This window comes from Carex rostrata, chromosome 9 (genome assembly GCF_964058835.1).
Source record: "Carex rostrata chromosome 9, lpCarRost1.2, whole genome shotgun sequence".
Taxonomy (NCBI): Eukaryota; Viridiplantae; Streptophyta; class Magnoliopsida; order Poales; family Cyperaceae; genus Carex; species Carex rostrata.
In genome coordinates, this window is record NC_135926.1 from 13,236,426 (window position 1) to 13,260,790 (window position 24,365).

General features: G+C 33.1%; 3 protein-coding genes across 4 annotated transcripts; all 3 read left to right on the forward strand.

Annotated features, from left to right (window-relative positions):
* Positions 1-1,232: 1,232 nt before the first annotated feature.
* NF-YC13 (nuclear factor Y, subunit C13) lies at positions 1,233-2,115 on the forward strand. Its single transcript, XM_078308839.1, has one exon. The coding sequence runs from the start codon at positions 1,490-1,492 to the stop codon at positions 1,991-1,993; it is 504 nt and encodes a 167-aa protein (XP_078164965.1). The 5' UTR covers positions 1,233-1,489; the 3' UTR covers positions 1,994-2,115.
* Positions 2,116-13,408: 11,293 nt separating this feature from the next.
* Positions 13,409-14,194, forward strand: LOC144559977 (serine/threonine-protein phosphatase 7 long form homolog). The gene has a single exon (XM_078309142.1). The coding sequence runs from the start codon at positions 13,409-13,411 to the stop codon at positions 14,192-14,194; it is 786 nt and encodes a 261-aa protein (XP_078165268.1).
* Positions 14,195-19,294: 5,100 nt separating this feature from the next.
* Positions 19,295-24,012, forward strand: LOC144559596 (DNAse I-like superfamily protein). 2 transcript variants are annotated; one of them, XM_078308662.1, is made up of 11 exons: positions 19,295-19,537; positions 19,636-19,741; positions 19,846-19,911; positions 20,287-20,374; positions 20,452-20,556; positions 20,765-21,527; positions 21,746-21,930; positions 22,218-22,326; positions 22,466-22,608; positions 23,272-23,506; positions 23,750-24,012. In XM_078308662.1, exons 1-11 carry the CDS (start codon positions 19,508-19,510, stop codon positions 23,771-23,773), a joined length of 1,854 nt encoding a protein of 617 aa, XP_078164788.1. In that variant the 5' UTR covers positions 19,295-19,507; the 3' UTR covers positions 23,774-24,012. The 2 variants fall into 2 exon arrangements, with proteins under 2 accessions (XP_078164788.1, XP_078164789.1); XM_078308663.1 differs by having other exon boundaries at positions 23,734-23,827.
* The last annotated feature ends 353 nt before the right edge of the window (positions 24,013-24,365 follow it).

Genomic DNA, 24,365 nt, shown 5'->3' on the forward strand with positions numbered 1-24,365 from the left:
ACATTTTTGCAAAAATGTAATTAAGAGGAATTCGTTCATATTTAAAATGTGAGTATCTGGACCTAGATGACAAAAATAAGACAACATATAATCATATATATATTCTTTGTAAATATTTTTCCAAAAATATTAATAAAGCTGCTGCTGGTTCTTAATTAATAAACAACATATTTTATGACACAATTTTATCAAATTGAGTCCAAATAGTAACGAAGGAAAACATCTCCATCAATTTGGATTTGAATAATTATATTAGTAATCGTGCTACAGTATCTGCACTTAAAAAAATAATATATTATGGTCCCCACTAATAAAAAAAAAATTTGGGACACCATGGGACAACTCAACTCAGAAAGGACTTGTTTCTTTTTTTTCGTTTTCTGAATTAGATTATTCCATGGTATCCCTTTTTTTTTTTTTTTTTTTTTGGGTTGGGCTGTCCCATGACGTCCCACTTTCGAAAAAAAAATTTTGTTTTTTTTACGCGCAAAGACGCCATGGCCCATTATTGCCTTCATGTTTTTAAAATTTTCATACAACTGTTCTTATTTTTAATATTTTTTTTTGTTATCCTATGAATAAAAATTTTGGGTTTTGTCACTCTTGGTAGATGGCATGGGTTCGAATCACGGGAGCAAATAAAATTCAATATTAATCTGTATCAGAAGTCAATGGATACGCTATATAAGCCAATACGTCAGGTACATGTATCAGATACAGATACGAGACACGGGACTCTAGTTGGAGTATCGGGATAACATAGTGTACATTTAACAATGTTAATTGTTATGATTTTATAATCTACAGAATAAACTAACGAGTTTCTTTGTCAGTACGAGTAATTTCAAATATCGCAGATCTAAAAAGGAAAAAATATTTCTAAATTATATCATGTAATTAATGTCAAGTGGAAAAGGTATAACTTTTTATTTTGCTTTCTTGGATTATTTATTGAAATTAGAATGAAAGCAACAAATGTCTTAATGCTATTTTAAAATCAGTCAAATTTTACCCAATTAATGGCATGGGTATGGGCTATGGAAGCCCATAACAATATTTCACATGTCGCAACAAATAAGATTCAGCCCATAATAAATGGGCCCATTTTGTCAGTGAGAAACATTCTGCTCCAGGCCTCCGGTTAAAGCGAATTCATATCACCTTGCCTACGGGCGCCTCTCAAAAAAAAATAATAATAATAAATTTATACGACCTGAGGTACCAGAAATTTTGAGTTTAGATTCGAACCGTTCCATCTTCCTTCGCACGAATATTAAAGAACTCTGTGCATTTCATCTCGGACCGGATTGGTCCGGATTCTCATCGGATGGTCCAGATCTAAACTCAAATATTGTGATACTTCGAAGGATTCAAGCTGTATACAATACCTAACAATTTGCCCCAGATCTGGCGGGAACATTTCCCTCCAAAATCTCATAAGCAAACAAGGAAGAGAGCAACCCAACGAATCCGATCAAATCCCTCTACGATGGAAGCAGAGCCAGAAAATCAATCGATAAACAGAGAAGAAGCGCCTCCGCCTCCACCTCTCACCCCATCCTTCCCTCAAGGTAAGATCAAGCGAATCATGAAGCTAGATCGAGACATAAAGAAGGCCACAGCAGAAGCAACCCTGGCCATCTCTCTTGCCACCGAGCTGTTCATCCAGTCTCTGGCTGCTAGGGCCCATGCTGAAATTTCTCGCCGCGGCCGTCGCATTGTCAAACCAGAGCATGTCCGATCTGCCGTACGGGCCCACCAACCGACAGCTGATTTCCTTCTTGATTGCCTCTCCCAACCACCGCCTCCATCCTCCCGGCGCAGTGGTGGTGCCACGTGTGAAACAGGATCAGAGGGAAAGGAGAAGGATACTGAGACAGAGAAGGACAAAGCAAGAGAGAAGGAGAAGCCTCTGCCGCGTGGGACCCAGCGGATCGACCAGTTCTTTCACAAAACCTCTGTGGATCCTGACCCCAATCCAGTTGAGCAGTGAGATTTGTGATGTGTTTTTTCTTCTGACAATTTTGCCCTTCGTGTATTCCAACTGAAGAAATTAATATGAATATTTGTTTGTAGTTTTTTTCTTCTGCTTGAGTTATGAACTTAATTACCATTTTGGCTTCTCTTGTATTAAAATTTCACTCAGATAACCTCAAGTGATTACATGCTAATAATCAGTTCTGATCCTTTGTGATTTTTTGGCTGTTGTCACACCATGATGTGAGTACTTAGGATTGCCAAAACATGCTCAACTTCTGGTACCTGGTTGTACCAATATCAGTTGATGATGTCAATTAACCTCCTAGTGCAAAATTACAATAATATTGCTTTGTTTAACATTTCTTTTTGTTTGATGAAACTTTGTAATTTATGGGTATTTTTCCATTAAAATAACAGAAAGAACAGAACTTGAGGATATTGCATAAAAATAAAACTTAAAAAAAGCTGTAATAGAAAAATTGATTGAGAGAAAAACAGAGAGACAAGTGCTGTAGCACAGAGGATTGGCCTGGAACATGTAAGTGAGCACCATGAAATTTACTTGAATCTAATGGAGAGCAAAGACGAATTACTTCTGTCTAATTATATTGGTACAAAATTTGCTGAGACAAGGAAGAACGCAGATAAATATCTGTAGATGTTAGCAAACTAAATCTAAAAGAATGAACTAAAGAATATGCAGATGTTGAAATAAATTTTGCTTTTAATGTTAGTTTTCTCATAAGACCAGGCCCAGTCCGGCCCATTACGAGTAATTCTGAGCTGGCCCATGAGATGAGCCTTTAATTAATTTTCTTTCTTTATTTTTTTTTTTTTTTTGTCTGGATTCAATTAGGTTCCTGAATTTATGAGCCCAGTTTAGGCTCGATGGACGATGGGCACTGCTGATGTGCTTTAATATCCGTGCGCACGAATCTTAGAGCGGGACATGCACAAGTCTTGAAGTGCATCAGAAGGCTCTAGTGCGCATCGGACCCAAAATTACATCCAATGTCCATCTGAGCTACACTTTTCTTGAATTTTATATGTAAATACTTCCAATCCTTTAATAATTAAATTTACTAAACAATTGAACTAAGCAACAAAAGACATCTAAAGTTATGAAGATAATAATTTTTAAGATATTGACATTTAAACGGACGCACTGCAAAAAGGTTTGATTGAATATATTATATACCTTTAAACAAAAAATAAAAAGCTTGTTACAAATGAAGACCCCAAACAAAACAAACTACCCTCTTTAAATGCTATTAAAAGTTGTATCAATGGTTTTTATGAAAAAAAATGCAATGGTGGAAGGGATAAGAATGGACAAAAGTTTTTGGGATGATAATGGCTTGTATCTTTAATTCACAAGTTATCATGATTGATATATATAGCAAGTTGTAGAGATGCCAGGCCATGCCATTATATTTACCATGGGTGGGGCCAGTTAGCCCACCAACGGTTATTAGTAATTTCAAAGAGCAAAAATAAAAATAAAAATAAAAATAAAAGAGGAAATCTTTTTAAAAATAAAAACCCGGATAAATAGTCAACGGTTGGTCTACTATTAGGAACTATCCCATATTGATATTCCCATGTGAGGATTATGTTTCAAGTTGAAAAGTATAAATCTTTTTTAAAATTTTATACAAAGATAGTTTGAACATGTAGCAAAACTTAATTGGTGGACGAGTCTGGAATATTTTTGCCTCATCCCTCATCCTGTATTAACTTTTTAATTTAGTGATCCCTCATCCCTATCTTTTTGGGCCCTCGTTTAGATCTACAAGTCAAGAGCTTTTATCTTCCTTTAACATATTTAATTTAGCCCTTTTATTAGCCATTTATTCCCCCTCTAAATTTCATAAAATCATATTTACCATTCTAAATATAATAAATTCACAAACTTATCTATTTTATTGTCTTTTCTATTAAAACTCATTTTACTCTTTTGTAAATAAAGGATAAATTGAGTGTTTTATAAACTTAAAATGAGTGTTAATAGAAAAATAATAATAAATGGTTAAAATTTGTAAATTTTTCATATTTACAAGCGTAAATATGATATTGTGAATTTCAGAGGGGAAATATGTAATTTCGAAATTGTTGAGGAGTATACATCAAATTCCCCTTTTTTTCAGCACCGTTATCATTTGAGAGAGACCAAAAGCAATTATTTGGCATGTTTTAACTTTACAAGTGTTTTGCAATGTCATAATTTCACTTGCAAACAACCAAAAAAAACCAAAGAGGGGTCAACGGTCAACACATTAATTGGTTGCACATTTTTTTGATAATCACACGCCACATGGACCTGTCATGTATTTACCTCCATTTCTAAACGATTCAATCAATTTGACTGTGACAAATTGACAATACTATTTTATTAAGATTTTAAAAAGAAAAAGAAAAAAGAAGAACTTGTCTTATCCATGACATATTATTATACAGTTTTGAAATGTCGTTTTAAATGGTTATATATATCTCGTGATTGTTGAATTTGTGGATACAAACAAACAATACATGTTGTTGACAACCGACAACACCCAGCTTTATAAAATTTTATCACCTCCTTTAATTTGGTTAATCTGATGTATTAGTTTAATGGTCCCCAATCAATTCCTCTAATTGAAAGCATATTTCATATTTTATTGTATTTGTCTTCTCCACACAATTTACGCGGTAATACAATACAATACAATTTTTAAGGCTAAATTAAGTTTGGGGCTGTGACGTAATTGATATTGATATACAACTTTCAATGTACTTCATTAGTAATTTAGTATAGTATAAATCATGATGAGGGTTCAAATGCCTCCATGTTTTTGTGTCTCCATCATGCCTCCATCTCCCTCCATCATTTTCAAAGTTCAAACAGTCGATCCGAACCGTTCAACCTAAACTCCATACTAAAATATGTTTGGAGGCCAAATTTTATATTTTTAGGAATTTTTTTACTATTTTTTTAGATAGATACAAAATCAGTAAATCTGAACCATCTAAAAACAGTATTTTTCTACCTATCTAAAAAAATAGTAAAAAAATTCCTAAAAATATAAAATTTGGTCTCCAAACATATTTTAGTATGGAGTTTAGGTTGAACGGTTCGGATCGACTGTTTGAACTTTGAAAATGATGGAGAGAGATGGAGGCATGATGAAAGCACAAAAACATGGAGGCATTTGAACCCTCCTCGTAAATCATTGTAAGCTGTAATATTTCCATTTTCCAGACAAAGTAACTGCAGAACAATGCATGTCGTACTGTTCATACCAGCGTCTGAAATCTGAACAATTATTTGTGCAGGTTAAAGGACCACTGAACTGAATGCAGGATGCAGCCCTAAAGAGCCTGGTCAGAACTAAAGTGACCTTGTCAGACCTCTGTTTCATGTTCCTTGTGTGACGTGGCAGCTGAAGCCCAGGCCCACTGGCCCAGGGGTAGAAGAATCATCATAATTCATAAGAGCTAGAGGACACAAAAGGCACTTGTTTCTTGGTTGTTAAAATGTTAATTTGTTATTATTATATTAATTAATATTGTTTTAATTACTTGCACGACAAGATATGCAGAGATAGAGCTAGCAATCGTGAGAGAAAACGATCGATGTCAAATTCAAATAGTTATTTTCAGACTGCACTGTTTCACAAAAGGAAAGGGCAACAAATTAATGTAACGTTGCTTTGCTAATCACCGTGGCATTACAGTAATTTATTAATCTCTTCAAGTCTCTGTCTAATTTAAGTTCCCTCCTCTTCAGTCTTCACCGTCCACCTCTAACTATCGCTATTTTCTATTGTAATTAACTAGTTAATTTAATTTGTTAATCATGTTGTAACTGTTGTGTTGTACGAATTATATATCTCAATTATTAAGTATGTAGATGTCCTGATCTATCAACGGATGTGATAAAAATATATATTTTTGAATTGAATATCAGCTCTCTGATTAAATAGTTTTGTCTTCTTTTTTTAATGTTTTCGTATTTGTAGACGTCTAAATTTATTTATACGCACCACACTTATTTGACTGTCAGATACTTGATTTTTAGTTTGATCATGATTTCTTTTCATTTGAAATGTCATATTTAAAAAAAAAAAATTGATTGATAATTGATAGTGAGTCTTCATTTCTAAGTATTTCTTTATATCTTTTCAGAAATGTTATTTGTATATTATTTAAGTAAATATGATTATATTCTATTCAAAATATGTGTCCTTTTAAATTGTGTATATAACTTTTAAGGTTTGAGAAAACAACAATACAACTCTAGCTAGCTATTTAGATGGATCAAATAATAAAAGAATATTATCATCATAATTATATTATGTGCCTCGTAAGTTCTACGAGATTTTTATCCTTTCTTAATACAAATAATAATGAAACAAGATATTGAAAACATTAATTCATGTTTGGCAACAAAGCTTATTGTGTTGCAGCTTAAGAGTTTAAGCTGCGCTAATTAAGGAGGAGATGTTCGGCTGACAAAAACTTAGAGTAATGAAGCTTAAAATGTATAAAGGTGCTAAGGAGGAGCTCTAAAAAGACACTTTTCTCTAAGCATGGGTTTTCATTGGCTTAAGAATTTATTTTAAAGAAGCTTAAGAAAGATGCTCTAAACTTGTCTAAGAAATTATTGTTCGGCTAGCTTAAGCAGCCAAGGAAGCTAAAGCGTCTTTAAGAAGACTAAAACCCTGTTGCCGAACATGAGCAATTATGTACTTAAATTATCCTTTAATTAAATAAACTCCTATTTGGGAGATAGCTAGGTCTGACGGTTCAAATTGCTTTCAAACATGACCTAACAATTTGTATTCATATTTGCTAACAAATGTACCCCATGACCCCATCGATTCATTTAAGAGCAACAGGGATGATTTCATATTGAACGAATTTGATTGGTTGTGACTTGTCAGAGAGAGAAATTAAAAGCAGAGATGAAAGCTTTCGCTTAAAGGGTCTGTTCGGTAGATGATTTCTCATAGATTTTTTAAGGTAAAAGTAACATGTTGGTATTTTTACTTTGGAAGTGTTTGACATCAGAGTATTTTATCCAATTAAATTTCCAAATTGCTACCCTTTTCTCTTTTGACTGTGTGAGTATGCATGGAAAAAAAAAAAAAAAATTGGTCAGAGTTATGTCTTTTTTTTTTATTTTTTTTTTTATTTGGCGGAGCTGCTTCAATAATTTTGAAGGATCGTTGTAAATTAAAATCATGCCTTTTCTCTTTGATGATTAGTGAGATCTTTTAAAATTTACAATTACATTGCATTCTTTAAAGCGAAATTGAAAATAACAATGCGAATTATTTTTTTTATCAGCGAGAATTTTGAAATAAAAATAAAAGCGGATGGAGATGCTCTTAGAAGTTACCTATATATTATATACGTACAATAGTCAAGTATAAATTTTGTAGTTAATTAATCTTTAAAAATTGTATTTTAATGTGCTTTTTCAAGAACCAAAAAAAGGAAGTGCATATTTTTCAAAGGTTCGGAAGATGAATTTGGAAGTTGAGGTCAACTTGTGATAGTTGTCAATATACCACATTTTTTTATTAGAATAATTATTTCAATCCCCACACTCCTGTACCCGCATTATACCCCCATCTCTTAAACATATTTTAATTTTTCATAAACTAACTTAACTAACTAATTTAACTAAATTTATTCAAAACACTAGTATAAATACTTGGAAGATAATAAATTAATGCTTGCAAATTAAGATATTAATACTTGCATGTATAACTATATGGAGATACCACTCAAACTACATGGGGAGAAGAATCATACACGTTTTTAGAGGTGGGTTTTTTTTATTTTTTCAATATCTTCCACATTTCTCACGTTCTATGAGGAATTTTGCGAATCTAAAACCACGAATGTATTCTACACAATTTTATCTTTCAAATGAGATCCATGATGACGTACTTTCGGATTCATCGTCACACAAGTATTTATACCTCATTGTGCAAGTATTTATACCGCATCGTACAAGTATTTACACCTATACTTGTAAGTATTTATCCCCAATCGTGGACCCCGCATCTCCGCATGACATTTCCCTAATCGTCCCTGCGTCAACATTTCTCTAACAAAAATAGTTGACCACATAGGTATAAATACTTCAGTGCATAGATATAAATACTTGTAATACTTGATATTAATACTTTTAAATGTCAGCAGTGTCATATGTGAAAAATACTATGTATAAATACTTAAATGACGAGGTATAAATACTTGTGTGATTACGAGCTCGAAAGTATGTCATCATGGATCTCATTTGAAAGATAAAATTGTGTAGAAGACGTTCGTGATTTTAGATTCGCAAAATTCCTTATAGATCATGAGAAATGTGGACGAGATTGAACAAATAAAATTGGGGGGATAATGGGGGGATGAGAGTGCGGGTACTCATATCATCTCCCTTTTTATTAATAGCCTTTAAAAAAAAAAAACTTTAAAATGGGAGAATTTTAAAATTATCAGGGCCGTCAATTCAATATGTGGCTCCATTATTCTTAAAGGAGCGCAGATTGAATTGGGAGCCCCTAAAAAAAGTCTAGACTCCAATCAAAATCTACAGCCCTTCAAGAATAAGACCACGTATTGAATTGGCGGCCCGAATATTTTTGAAATTCTTCAAAAAACTTGGTTTTCTGATTTATTTAGTTTTTGGAATATGGTATAAATAAAAAATTCGGTCAATATTCGAGACACTTGCCAGCCGTTGTGTTTAAATTATAATTATAAAGTGCGAATCTTATAATAAGTAAGTATATATTATGCAATAATTAATTAGGTATACATGCATTTTAAGATACATAAAATAGTTGATAGATTAGATGTCAGGATTGGATTGGATTGGATTGATTTATTATTCCATTAAAAATGTTGTAATGCTGCCAGCTGCTGCTGCTGCCTACCTTAATTAGATATCTATCTATTTGCATCATGCAGGTTGAGGTCGCCTATTTTAAGTTTTTAACGAGGTAGTTAAAGAAGCATTAACTAATTTTCCTTTGACGATAGATAGCACCAATTATTAGCTACTTACCTACTTAATTGGAAATAGCTGAGCTGAGCTGAGCTGGATTATTCCTTTTTTATGAAGATATATTGAAGAAGAATAATTTCACAACACCAAAAACAGTTGTCAACTGTGAAGTCATCTTTCAACTTCTCATCGGAAGCGCGCGGGTACCCGACTAATTTATAAAACACTGATGACATATCTTTAATTTTGCATTGATATGTCATATGTCCATGCAATGTTATTTAATTGTACATTGAATACCTAGAGATGACAGAATAAATTGTTTGGTCATCTCACTTTTCAGATTGATTTTTTTTTTATAAACCATAAATAATTAAATCAAATTTACGAAACCAATGATTGTTTTTTTTTTTTTTTTTTTTTAAACTATAAGGACCGAATTGCCCATTCCGTCTCCAGAATTGTCTTTTCTCCAGACCGAACGGGCCATTCGGCCTCACTATTTTTTTCAGTTTTTTTTTTAGTTTTTTCACTTCTTCACAACTGTGGTCACAGAAGATCTATTTTTACCCCAGACCGAATGCACCGTTCGGTCTCCATATTTTTTTACCCGAACCGAATGGTGCATTCGGTCTCCATTGATGATTTGTTGTTGAAAGATATTCTATAGTCAAATTGGTCATTTGTTAACCAATTTCATTTGATTTTGACATGATTTGACGTCTATAGTCAAATTGGTCAAAATAATTTAGTTGTCTGTGCATCCGTTCTTTATAACTAAATTGTGACTTAATTTGAAAACTCACTGGCTCACTGCTATTCACTGGTAATTTAAATATTAACCATGTTTCCTATTAATTAATAGTAAATAAGATTTTACAGACTACTTCAGGGATGCCCCATGCCCCCAAATCCCCAATCAAGAGAATTATTTTTTGAGAGGAGACAGAACTGAATTTGCTCTGACCATTTTACAGAAAGTATGGTCATGTCTCATGTGAAATGAATCCTATATAGAGAATTAATGACACTAATGATGAAATAACCTAAGCATGTGGGGTGGGGGAATGTTCTCATGTAAGCACCATACCAGCAAACCTACTTTTAATTTCCTTGGTATGTGTAAGGCGTGATTGCAGGATTTAAAGAAAAAAAATCCATCCATGTTCATATTTATTTAGGGAGTATCTCTGTCTAATAAATATGAACATTTGGAGCTCAAATTAAGCAATTTTGACTCAGCCCAACCCAACCAAACAATGGAAAAGAGCTTGTTTATGTGGTTTGTCGATTGGCAGATAGGCCATCTGGCCATGTGCATTGCATTCCCATGCCTTTAAAATGCAACTCTGTGTGTACCACCTTTTGCCACTAAAAAAGGGTTTTATAAAATTTAAAAAAAAAGAAAAAAAAAATGGAGGATATCGATTTTGCGGTCAGCCACTCAGTGTAAACTGTAAAAGGCTGTAACTAATCCCACCTACGGGCTGGGCTACGGCTACCCCATCTTCCTTTTCATTTTCAATTGTATACAATCCAAAGTCCAAACAGATAAAGACAAATTGCAGATGAAGCAATGGAAATGAGCGTCATATTAGTTTGGGAAACTTTTCTTTTTCTATTACCTTTACCTTTACCTTTACCTGGCAAGGCGACAAATTTGAGTCGAGAATCGAGATGGATCATTTTGTTTCTTTTCTTCGAATACGAATTGAGCGGCCTGTAGTGTCCCCACAAAATGGTGGCATTTTGAATAGAATTGAATTGAATTGAATTTGGGTCAGTGGCTCAGTGCCAGTGGAGAACATTTAAACATGTACCGAAGCAGAAGCCACAAGGCGTCCCATCTGGGTTTTTGTTAAACTATCTCAACGGCTTCATTGATTCCACTCAAATTATAATATCTTAATTTTTTAACTGCGTAAATTCAAACAAATCTGAAATTGTGCTTCGGAAGAGAGGGCTGACTGGACCTGATAAGATCACATTTTTCTTGTTTCAAATTATTAAATTATAAGGAGAAGAGAAGAAGAGAAAAATAATAATAATAATAATAATAATAATAATGAAGTGCAGAAATTATTCAAATTTGTAATCCCAAATAAGAGTGTAGAAAAAAAAAAATTTCTTCAAATTGCCATTTTATCTCTTCTCGTTTGGGTTCCCCCTCTCTTTTTTAGAGTCAGCATCTTCTGCAATCTGCATTAACTCAAAAGAGCATCTAATCAGAGTCAGAACTAATCCGGTCCACACTTATAATATTATTGCGGATCTCAATTGACAGTCCAAATCTATTAACACACGTTCCATGAATGCAGAGGATAGAAATTCTCCTTTTTAAGACAATCCTTTCTTATCTCTTTTTCCAGAAATTTCATCGGCAAAAATATATATATATCCTACTAACTAAGAGTAAGATATACTTATTTATCTCCATTGACCGGTGGCGGTGTATAAGTCAGAGAGAGAGAGAGAGAGAGAGGAATTGTTATTGGACCATTTGTTGATATATTTACCAATTACGTTTTATTTTATTTAATTTGTTTTCCGTACAATCTGAGATTGCCGGTTTTTTTATTAATAGAAATAAAATAAATTAAATATTTAAAAACAACACTACTTTTCATTTTTTTTGAAAACTAAGTAGATCGGGCCCTGTAAACCCGTCCCGGTTAATCTGATTATCCTTTAACCATAATCACGGAAAAAAAAAAAAAATTTCCGGCCGGGTTTAAGCATCCCGTCCCGGGAAAAAAAAAAGAAAAAAATTTCCGGGCCGGGTTTAGTAAGTCCGTCCCGTCCCAGTAAAAAAAAAAAAAAAATTCCAGGCCGGGTTTAAGCAGCCCGTCTCGTCCTGAAATTTATTTTTCTTCTCCCTATTCTTTCTCTCTCGTTGTCTCCGCTCCGCAGCAAAAAACCACGCTCCGCTCCGCAGCGCAAACTCCAGGCGGGCTTAAAGAATACGAAGGGGACGGACTAACGCAACCCGTCCGAATCTATGAATTTTCGCCTCCTTCAAGCCGCCTCTGTCATCCATCATTTCATTTCATGTTTATTTTAAATATAATTAAATTAAATTAGTGTAAAAATGTATTAATTTGTAGTAATTTTTAATTTGATTTGTTATCAAACTATTGATTATAGTGAATTTAATTAATTTGTTAATTGCATTTTAAAAGAATTGATTAGGAGTATTCAAACGGTTCGATTTTGGACCGAACTGAATTAGTTCGGTTATTTCGGTTTGTTGGATCAATTTGGTTGGTTTTTCAAAACCGAATTATAACTTCGGTTCAGTTCGATTCGGTATAAAAAAATTTAAAACCAAAATAACTGAACCGACCGAACTTTCATATAATATGAATTTGATCGGAACCACACCCTTTTATTTGTTAATACTCCGGTTTATTTCTTAATCAATTGCTTTAAATACTTGATTTATTTCTAAATATATTAGTTTATTTCTTAATAGTCAGGTTTATAATCAATTGTTTTAATTAAAAAAATTAATATATTTCGGTTTGAATCGAACAAACCGAGCAAACCGAAATAAAACTTTGGTTCGGTTCGGTTGCTATGCTAATTTGGGTCGGTTCGGTTCTATTTTTAAAACTGAATGATAACTTTGGTTTGCCAAGTTCAGTTCGGTTTCAATCGAACCGAACCGATGAACACCCCTAGTATTGATAGCATTATTTTAGTTATTCTTGAGATTAACTACCTACTCTCAGTCAGTAGTTGCAATTTATTAGATATAAATAATTCATAGGATTATTTGGACAATATTCTAGCCTAAAGTTCATAGTTAATTAATTTTAGATTTTTTGGTAATACAAGTAATTTAGGTAATGTAGGTACTTATTTTCATAATCTATTCTGAAAATGAATTGAATTAATTAGATTTCATTTTATTAGTTTGGTAAGTGTATTTGGCAAGAAGTGATAAATTAGATAATTTATTCATCTCGTATTTTATTTATTTATCAATTTATTTATTCTTGTGAGTTTTAGAGTTCATAGGTAATTGCTTAATTTTTTTTTAAAATATCATGCATGCAGAATGTCAAGTAGTCGTGATCCGGGTGGCCCTTCACATGCTGCAGCTGCACATGATGATTTTGGTTTTGAATCGGCATGGTCAGCAAATAATTTTAGCAATTTATTATGGATGCCGCATGACCAACATAAGGTCTCACGAATCCATGATGATGTAAGTTACTCCATGAATCATATAATTTTGTTTTTTTTATAGAATGATATAACTATTTGAATTACAATATTTTACTTTAATTAAAATATTTTACTTTACATTGACAGGATTACAGAGATGTAGGAGTGGACCCTCGAGGTATCTAGACTGGGATTAAGTACAACGACCTTTGCAAACCATTCTTGCTTAGACTCGGTTTGTATCAGGTTTCTCAAATGGCTCACATAAAAATTGATCCAGCACTCCTCGCTGGTCTCGTGGAGCGATGGAGACCAGAGACTCACAGTTTTCATCTTCCCGTGGGAGAGATGACAATTACGCTACAGGATGTTTCTTGTCTCTGGGCGCTGCCGATCGTAGGGTTACCTGTGACAGGTGCTTCAGACCGTACTTGGTCTATCTTAGTGGATCAACTTCTTGGAAATGGGACCGCAAGTGCGGTGCTTAAAAAGAAAAAGAGATCGGGGCCAAACGACACGCAAGAGGTTCGTGTGCAATCTGGGTATGCTATAAGTTTGAAGGAGTTGCGTATTCGATTTGCTGCAATGCCAACAGAGGAGCAGATACGCCAGTACACAAGGGCGTATGTACTCGATTTGTTCGGGTCTATGTTTTTTGCTGATTCGTCGGGAGATTCGGTTCCGGCAATGTATTTGCAATTTCTACAAGATCTTGATTCCCCGAAACAGTACAACTGGGATGGGGCTGTTCTGGCTTATCTCTACAGGAGCCTTTGTGTTGCGGTTCAGCGTAAAACAAAGCTTATGTTCGGGCCAAATGTGCTTCTACAACATTGGTGTTGGTCTCGTTTACCGACCGGCCGTCCTCGTCCCTTAAATGATTGGAGTCCAAATTGGGCCAATCCAAATGATGGGTATGTCGAGGGTCTTGCCTCGGTGTTTGTTGTGTCTGATAGGGTTCGAAGAAACTGGGACTCGCATAGTTATCACTATAATGGGTCTGTCGAGGTTCTGGATTTGTTTCCGGCACCATACTATTAACGAATAACTGCGGTTGTATTTCACCGATGATTGGAACCAACTCAATGTATAAATCGAGAAAAGTATACTGGGTTTGGGCACGCATACTTTGGATATAAACACCTCTCCAACTCTGATCGCACACGATTTCAATTTTCTCATAATAATGTCGGGTTGTTATACCAACATTAACCTGTGCATGTGCTTTTAGGTTATACTCATTCTCAGAATATCCAAGTTGGCGATAAATTTCACCTTTCACATCATACCAACCGTATTCATCAGTCACACTCAATGAGAATCGAGGACTAATACTATACTCTACTCCTTTACGACCGTGTCGTATTTCACCACCAAAATAAATTCTCAGCATCAACATGATTAATTTTTTTATAAATTAACCTACACAATAATGAATAAATTACATGTTATTATTACATTAATAAAAACTAATATTAATTAAATTATTTTACAAAAATTATTGAATGACATAGCAGAAAATAACAAAATCATTTAATTGAACAAATATAAAGTTCAATAGTTACGTAAAAACAAATTAAGTTTGATAACATTACAAAATTTACCTATTGAAATATATTCGTAACTAATATTAATTAAATAAAAATTACATAACCTACACAGTAATGAATAAATTACATATTATTATTATTATGTTAATAAAAACTAATATTAATTAAATTATTTTATAAAAATTACTGAATGATATAGCATAAAATATAATTGAGTTACCTGTTTGAAATTTGATTTTGCAATTAACAACTTCTTTCTGTCTCTGTCTGAACGTCTTCTGCTATAGCTTTCTGCGTTGCGTGGAGGAGAATGAAAATGAGCGACAATTGCTCTCTGACTGAAATGGACTGAAAATGGGAGTCTCTACACGGAGGAAGTTAATAAGTGGACGGGACGGGTTAAGAGGACCCGTCCAGAAATTTTAATTTTTTATTTTTTTTCGGGACGGGACGGGCTGCTTAAACCCGGCCTGGAATTTTTTTTTTTTTTTTACGGGGACGGGACGGACTTACTAAACCCGGCCTGGAAATTTTTTTCTTTTTTTTTTCAGGCCCGGGACGGGATGCTTAAACCCGTCCGGGAATTTTTTTTTTTTTTTCGTGATTATGGTTAAAAGATAATCAGATTAACCGGGACGGGTCAATTGGACCCGTCCGGTGGGACGGGTTTACAGGGCCCGATCTACTTAGTTTTCGAAAAAAATCAAAAGTAGTGTTGTTTTTAAATATTTAATTTATTTTATTTCTATTAATAAAAAAACCGGCCATGGGTGGCGATATATTTTATTATGACGTATTATGACTTGTTTCTTGTCGCATCCAAAGTTGCTGATGCGTTGCTACGTCCTACGTATGTAATATTTAGGAGGAATTTCACGTCTATCCCTCAAAAAACTCAAAATTATATAGTTTGTTCCCTAAATTTCAAAATTGCGTATCCCCCCTCTGAACTTTCTTTATTAAAAATATAAAAAAATTATAATTTGTTTAAGAAAAATATCGATTTTATAAGATATCCATTATATCCTTTGTCCTTTATAAAATATATATTTTGTCCTTGAAAACTAAATACCTATTATACCCTTTATCTTTTATATAATATTCATTTTTTCCTACCAAAACCAATCAATATAAGAACAAGATACATTTTTTTTATGTTTTTAATAATGGATAAAATAGGTATATTAAATTTAAAATGACTTTTAATATAAAAGACAATAAATAAGTAAATTTGTGAGTTTTGAAAGTTTATAGAGGGAATAAGTAATTTTAAAATTAGAGAGAGAAATACGTAATTTTAAAGTTTTTGAGAGATATATATGAAATTCCCCATTATATTTAAGAACAAGCAGTTCGAAAAGTGTGATCATTTTGTAAATTTTTCATGACATTTTACATGACACACACAAAACAACATCTAATCACGTGTGTCTATCTCAATTCTTATATTATGCAATTCTTATATTATGCATGTAGTTGTTCTGATTCTCCAATGGCTGAGATTGAAAGATTAATTTTTAAATTGAATATCAACCCTCCAATTACATAATCCGTCATCTTTTGATTATATACATCTATTTTATGTGTAGTAGTTTAAATTTAGTTAAAAACATGCTCAACACACAGACTACTACATGGTTTATCACATTAAAATTGAATAAATTCTTAGCAATTTGTTTCCTTACAATTATCTTTTATTCTTCTAATTAAATTATTTCCTTGTTTCTCCATTTTCTCCATTTCATTTTCCTGCCATCTATAAAAACTAATTAATCTGCGTATGCCACATTTTGTTAACTCTCAATGAAAGTTTTTACAATAATCAATTGTCATTAATATGTGTAGACTAACTTATATAGAAAGTTTTTAAAATGCCGAAAAATTAACTCACATAATGAACAAATATTTTAAAATACAATCCAATGTCTTTTATGAAATAATTATTAATACCACAATTTATCTAGAGAATAATCATTATAATGAATATTAAAAATTAATAATAAGAATATCACAAGGTATTCTTTATGTGAAGTTATCCAGAGGAGAGTTTCAATATAACAAATTTAATGTACAATTTGTGTTAAAAAAAATCAAATATAAACAAAAAGTGAATTTTGCTACAAAATGTTGTAACATTATAGAGAATTTTTTATTTTTAGAAATTATTATTAAATAATATAAGAATATAGATTGCGTACATTAATTTATTTATGGCTAAGGCATTGAGTGGGTAACGCGGATTTAAATTTTGAAATTGAGTTAGTAATTTGGGTTCAAAGTTTAAGTCGGAACCACTAATTCAGCTTCAAAGTTTTAATTAAAATCACTAACTCAGAGCCTTATAGACCTTTAAAAATCCGACGCACTTAATCAATTTTCTTATATTATTTAATAATAATTTTTTATTCAAAATTCTCCCAAAATTTTTGTGCTACAAACTGTTCAAAGTATACTTTTTCATTTATATTTGAAAATTTATAACTCAAATTGCACATGCATGTCTTCTATATAAATTACTTTTTTTTCATAAAAAAAATATCCTATGGTAATTTGTTATAAATTTATTTTACTTGTGGTATCATAATATAAGAATGGAGATTTCATAAAGAAAAACTTAATTTTTTTTTGTTGACCACGTGAGTCAATTTTTCTATGCTTAGAAATATTAATGACAGACCAACTATTTTAATTATTGTGAAAACCATCATCGAGAGGTCCAAAACGTGGCAGATCAGGATTGGTTAGTTTTTATATATGGCAGGAAAATTCTGCCCACCGGTGGGTAGAGGATTTGATTCCTTCATTTCTCCTTTTCATCTATAGTTTCAACAATGAAAATGAAAACAATCATATTTTTCTATATTTTGTTTAGGGCTATTGTATTGCTGTGAATAGATAAATATCAGATCTTGTGCTGACAAAAATAATAGATCTTTCTGATCTGAAGAGAAAATGAATAATATCTAGAACTTTCGTGTACAAAAATTTCTATTGTTAAAATAATTTTCATGATTAATATATATGTAGAGAAAATCATTATTTGAATCATTTAATTATATATTTTTTAAATTTGTTTCTTCACATATCATCTCCTCTAAATCGTTTAATGACCTGTCTCGCTTGTGAAGAAAATTAGATATTAAATCGCAATGATATTTAAAAAAAAAATCATGTTATATTTGATCCCTTTTTTATTTGTTGTTGTTTATTTTATTGTTATTTATTATTTGGATTTCCGTTTTTTTCAATTTGTCTTTTATTTTTATTTAATTTTTTTAATTTTGTGTGAATGTCAAATAAAAAGTCTCTTCATATTCGATTCAATATTATAATATGTCTCCGTTGCAACGCACGGGCACTATACTAGTGTGTGTATATATATATATGGAGTATGGCTAAATTGCTACTGGTAACACTTCGACCTAAGTGCTTGCGGGTCAAATTTTAGTATTTGATGTTCAAACAACAAATCTAAACTGTTAGATGTTCAATCTATATTAAAATGTGCTTGGAGACCAAATTTTACATTTTTGGGAATTTTTTTACTATTTATTAAGTTAGTTTGAAAACCGCTGTTTTTCAATGCTGCAGAAATTTAATAAAAACAACGATTTTCAAACCAGCTTAATAAATAATAAAAAAAAATTCAGAAAATAAAAAATTTGATTTCCAAGCACATTTTAATGATGAATACTAAAATTTGATCTCGTAAGCACTTAGGTCAAAGTGCTACATGTAGCAATTTAGCCATACTCATATATATGCATTAATAATTTGTATTTTCTGAAAAATTTTGGTTTTTTTTCCAATTTAACAATTTAAAATTAGGATAAAATTTTAAATATACCTGTTTACATAAAAAATTCTCCAACATTATTTTCTTTATTTTATATATAATTGTGCGTTTGGATGCTCAAAGAATAGAGCTATTCTCAGAATAGCGGAGCTATTCTCAGAATAGCGGAGCTATTCTTAGAAGAGGGTCATCCAAACGTGAAACGAAGATTAAGAATAGCTCCGGATTAGCTCTATTCCGCTATTCCGTGAAAACGTTAGGTTAGCGATTTAGCACCCGCAAGAATAGCGATTTAGCACCCGCTGGCCTTTGCTATTCCTAACATACAATCCAAACAACATTTCTACAAATCCGGAATAGCCAAAGTTAGTGCTATTCTTGAATCTCTTGGGTTAGCACTATTTTCAATCACTAATCCAAAAATCGCTATTCTTGAGCTATTCCTTGCACGATCCAAACGTACCTGAATTCAAGAATAGATAGATAGTGAGCATTAAATAAAACATTCCGGGTAGACCGGTAGAGATGCCAGGTGTCGAACTAGTTGTCGTTCCCACTTTCCTAGGTTTTGGTCAGACCGTCAGAAGGGAAGGTACTCCTGTAGCTAACCTCTCCAGTTAATAAAATAACTGGACAGATACAGTAAATACGGACCGTTAAGAAATTATAACAGACAATTGGAATAATGAAATGTTTATTATAACAGCGGCATTAGGTGAATAATGGAGACTATTGGCCTATTGCTGCTCAGCTCTGTGTAGCTATCAATGCTCACAAATTAATGACTGCAACTGCCTCTATACAGTGATGTGGAGAGGATTGTGAAAAAGAGAACAAATAAATCATTGGGATTTGGGAGTGGAGACTGACGAAACATAAGTGGCAGAGAACACTAGCTATAGGCTATAGGCTATAGGCTCTCTCTCTCTCTCTCTCTCTCTCTCTCTCTCTCTCTCGCGATCTCGATCTGTGTGCATCCACCATCGGCATCGGATAGGAGAAATTAAAATGAAGCATGATTCAAGAAAAACTGGAGAGGTTTGCTACCAACTACGTCAATCAATCTTCACTTCTTCAGTTCTTCGATCACCATGAATGGTTTGTCTGAGTTTTGTGATGTGCTTTATTTGATGTAGGTTTTCTGGCCCAAGGTGGTGCTGAAGAAATGGCTTAACATAACTGGACATGATTCTGATTATAGCGCTGATGAAGGAGACAACGACAGCGAATTTGACGAAGATGGTTAGTTACTTTTATAATTACTTGTTTTATTGCTACTTCAAATTTTTTACTATCTTTTAGATTGTTACTGATTTAATTTGGCAATTTAATTTTCTTTCTTGTAGAAAATTGCGAGTTTGAGGAGGAAGAAGAAAAGAGAAGAAATGGGGGGCCACAGAAAGAGACCCCAGGTACCGTCTTCCTCTAATGCTTTTCTTTTCTTTTCTTTTTTCACCACAGAATTAAAGAGCTCCTATTAGATAAAGGAATAGTTGAATTAAAAAAAAAAAAAACCTTAGCTTAGGTGATGCATTAACACAACCGACCTTAATTATTCAAAGGTAAGTTTGTGAATGGGTCTTAATATCCAATAAAAAAAAATTGGGATGGGAAACAAACAAGTTTTGTGATGGCATTCAGAGCCATATCTCATCCGCCATTAATATTTTATACTTAGAAGGTAGAACCAGGTCATAACAGACTATAATTTACTTTTCTTTTGTGCTTATTTTTGTATTTTCTAACTAAAAAAAATATTGGCTTGGCATGCATGTGCTGATGTGCAGATGACCCGTTGGAGGGAATGCCATATAAGTTGAGAAGAAGAAACTCAGAAACATTCAGGGCCCAATATATAAACAACAAGGAACTCAGGTACCAAACTGAACAAAAAGTTTCACAGTGCATATTTCTTCAAGTAAATTTCTGTTCACAATTTTCATGTACTGCAGAGTTTGCATAGGCACATGGAATGTAGGAGGCAAAACTCCACCAGATAGCTTAGACCTTTCTGACTGGCTACACACAAATGAACCAGCTGATATATATGTTGTTGGGTAAACAAAAATATATAATTTTTTTATCATTTCATAATTTATTTTTTCAAAGAATGAATTAGAACTTGAAACTGTTCCAAAATAGAAGGACCAGAAAGTACAGAAATTAAAGTGATAAGACACAGAAACAATGATCAAATAAACATATCATAATAAGAAAATGTATATAATTTAAACTTGTAACTTCAAAAATATTTGTTTGTTACAGGTTTCAGGAAATAGTTCCATTAAATGCCGGGAATGTATTTGGTGCTGAAGACAACCGACCTGCTTCAAAATGGGAAGAAATAATTCGAGAAAACTTGAACAAAGTTCAACCCAAAAAGCCAAAATACAAGTCCTTCAGCAATCCATCTTCTCCTTCGAGATTCAACCCATCAGAAGATACGGTATCAGCCGTCAATGAGTTGCTTCTTGGCCTTGACAACGACTCTGACTCTGACGAAGAAATTCCTTTGAGCACAACTGTGGAAGTTAAACCTGAAAAGATCATAAAAAGGGAGATACCTTCATTTAAGAGACTAGAGAGGCTGAACCATTTTGTTTTAGAAAATGAAGAACAAACCGATTTGGAATCGCCTAAGGTGCAACAAAAACAGCTTTTGAAAACACTGACCCGATCAGAAAGAATCGGGTTGGTCTGGCCAGAGCAACCTTTAGATTTATTGTCAAAAACCAATGCGACTTTAACCAGTACCAAATCTTTCAAGTCGGTAAAATCTTTTAGGAATTATAGCTCCTTCAAAGTAGTAGATGAGGGGCTTGCATCTTTGAGAGAAAATTGGATTACTGATACTGGGCTAGATGGAATTGAGTTAAAAAAGAAGAGCTCGTCGTTTGTAAGGATTATAAGCAAGCAGATGGTTGGTGTTTTTATTTCGATTTGGGTCCGAAGGCCCTTGAGAAAACACATTCAAAATTTGAAAGTTTCTACAGTTGGAGTGGGTGCAATGGGATATATAGGCAACAAGGTTAGACTAGTTCTTCATAGAATGTCATTTCGTCACTGGTACAAATTATTTCCAGATCAATTTTAGTTTCAGTCTCTAAATTTAATGGAATGGCAATTAGTTCTGCCAATTTTCAGTGGCAATATACAGAACCAAAACACCCCGAGTTCAGAAAGAGTTGGATATACATTCAAATGCAAATGTAATGCACAATAAAATAAACAAAACTTGTGGTGCAGGGGTCAATATCGGTAAGCATGTCCATATATCAGACAATGTTTTGCTTTGTGTGCACGCACCTCTCATCAGGAGAGAAAGAGGCAGATGCAATACGTCGAAATGCAGATGTGCAAGAGATACACCGTAGGACACTCTTTCGCTCGACCGATGGCCCTGGATTGCCTAAAACCATCCATGACCATGAGTAAGTCAAGTTTGCTATGACGGTTTTTGTGTTCGCTTCACTAGCTTCATTAATATATAATATACAGATATATAGCCTTTCATCTGTTTTGCTTTTAGTTGTATCATTCTAACACAGATATAAAAGGAATTGATGCATGCCTGTACAACTGAGGATAATTTATACAATTTACATAAAATTGGTAAATCCCGTTCAATATTGCGCCCATAAAAGCTGGCCTCTGCAACATACAACGGTAGTTCAAATTATTTCTGTTTTGTTTATTTTATCTTGTAAATAATTTGCAGAAGAATAGTTTGGCTTGGAGATTTGAATTACCGCATAAATTTACCATATGAGAAGACACATGAGCTCGTCTCCATAAAAGACTGGTCGGGATTGTCAGAGAAAGATCAAGTATGTATAACATTATTTCGTTTTGTTTTAAATACCTATCTGAACCTCCAATTTATAAATTGCTTAAGTTTTTATTTTTTTATTTTTTATGTTCCTTATTTCATTTTGCTAAAATTCACTTTTTAAAATCGGTTGAAAGCTTAAAAAGGAGCTGAGAAAAGGGCGTGTCTTTGATGGATGGTCAGAGGGCACACTACATTTTCCTCCGACATATAAATACGTGAACAATTCAGAAAAGTATATTGAAGACGATCACAAGGGTGGGAGAAGATCTCCGGCTTGGTATGAAGCTTGTTACGATTGTTAAGCATTCACCTTGAATTTTTTTTACTATTTATTACGTATTTTACAAAAACTAGTCAATTTCAAACCATTGAATTTTGTACCCATCTTAATAAATAGTAAAAAAATTTCAAAAAATGTAAAATTTGATATGGAAGCACATTTTATTGTGGAGATCATGTTGAACGGCGGTTTGGATTGACGATTTGGACTTTGAAAATGTAAAAAATGGTTGTGGTAACTTTGTTGTAACTCGATCCCTCCTCATATATATATATATGCTCTTCTTTATCCATTAGCAGGTCATTACCACAAAAATTTTAATTGGATATTATTTAAGTTTCAAATAACATAATTATTGGAAATGCTTCCACTGGTGATCAGGTGATCAGGTGATCATTATCAATGCCCTGCTAAGTATCTTGTCTGTTCCCTGCATGTCATATTAATTGAATAGATCTGTTAAACCCTACCAGGGTCCATGTTAGGCAATATGTCATTAGCAACTATAGAAAAAACAACAGTGTTTTTTTTCTAACTATAAAAAACAGTGGTGGCAACCTTCAAAAAAGAAAAAAGAAAACAGTGGTGGTTATGTACTCTGTATTACTGTTCATCTTAAAACCTTTCAGATATTTAATAACCACTCTCCTAATTTATCAGGTGCGACCGTATCTTGACATTTGGAAAAGGTGTGAGGCATTTAAAATACAAAAGGGCCGAACAAAAGCTGTCAGATCACCGACCCGTGTCGGCTGTTTTGATGGCAGAGGTGGAGGTGTTCTGTCATAGAAAACTTCAGAAAGCTCTGACATTAACAGATGCTGAAGTCGAAGATGGAGAAGTAATGCCTGATCTTGATTTTGAATTTAGAGTGAACCGTGCTATGCCGGCAGAGGTACTAAACATATAATTCATTAATTACACCTAGCTAGTTGTCATATTTAATGAAATGAAGGGGACTTGTTAAATTCTAACAAGAAAATGCACAAAAAGGTGAACTTGTACCGACTGGCACCATACAAAAGTGTACCAAGAAAAGATGGTATTGTTAAAATCATAGGGCTTGAAACTGACTGCTATGATATTTTTCTAATTATATATAGTTTCATCTCTTAAAATCAGGCTTTAACTAATGCAGGATAACTTCAGGTGGGACCGTTAAGACTTAATTATTCTAAACACAGTAGCTCACGTGTTGAAAATGATCTTGTGGTGGTTAAAACTTGGTGTCATTGTTTTGGCGTATGTTTTGGCGTATAGAGTAGTGGTTCGAATGTTGTACTTTCGGATCGGTCTGCATATGTAAATCCTATCAATGTTGTTTTCAAAAAAAAATCCTATCAATGCTAAATGCTATAGAAGTAGTGTTTTTACAGCCTTTACATGTTTTGTGAATAATGTGTCTTCAGAAACTTCTCATTTCCTATGATTTTTAGAATATAAAAGAGCAATTAATATATAAAAAGTCCGGCTATTGTGGATTTTTTTTTATAAACCATAATTAAGAAATTGATTTTTACCAAATTACTTTTTTTTTTTACAAAAACAATAAAGACCAAATTCCCTATTCCCTATTCAGTCCAGAATTTTTGCTTTTTTTGGGACCGAATAGTCTATTCGGTCCCCATTTATTTTACACATGTTAACACCGTTTGGTGTGGCCATTCGTGTAAATACGATTTTTTTTGGGACCTAAATGTCAATTTGGTCCCTAGTGTTTTTTCAGCTGGGACCGAATTGGCATTTTGGTCTCA

Excerpts from the sequence above, each read along its gene's own strand:
- NF-YC13 (XM_078308839.1), top strand. The coding sequence starts at position 1,490 with ATGGAAGCAGAGCCAGAAAATCAATCGATAAACAGAGAAGAAGCGCCT.
- LOC144559977 (XM_078309142.1), top strand. The coding sequence starts at position 13,409 with ATGGCTCACATAAAAATTGATCCAGCACTCCTCGCTGGTCTCGTGGAG.
- LOC144559596 (XM_078308662.1), top strand. The coding sequence starts at position 19,508 with ATGAAGCATGATTCAAGAAAAACTGGAGAG. Across the intron at positions 19,538-19,635 it reads ATTCAAGAAAAACTGGAGAG|GTTTTCTGGCCCAAGGTGGT; the intron begins GTTTGCTACCAA and ends TATTTGATGTAG. Across the intron at positions 21,931-22,217 it reads AAAACCATCCATGACCATGA|AAGAATAGTTTGGCTTGGAG; the intron begins GTAAGTCAAGTT and ends AATAATTTGCAG.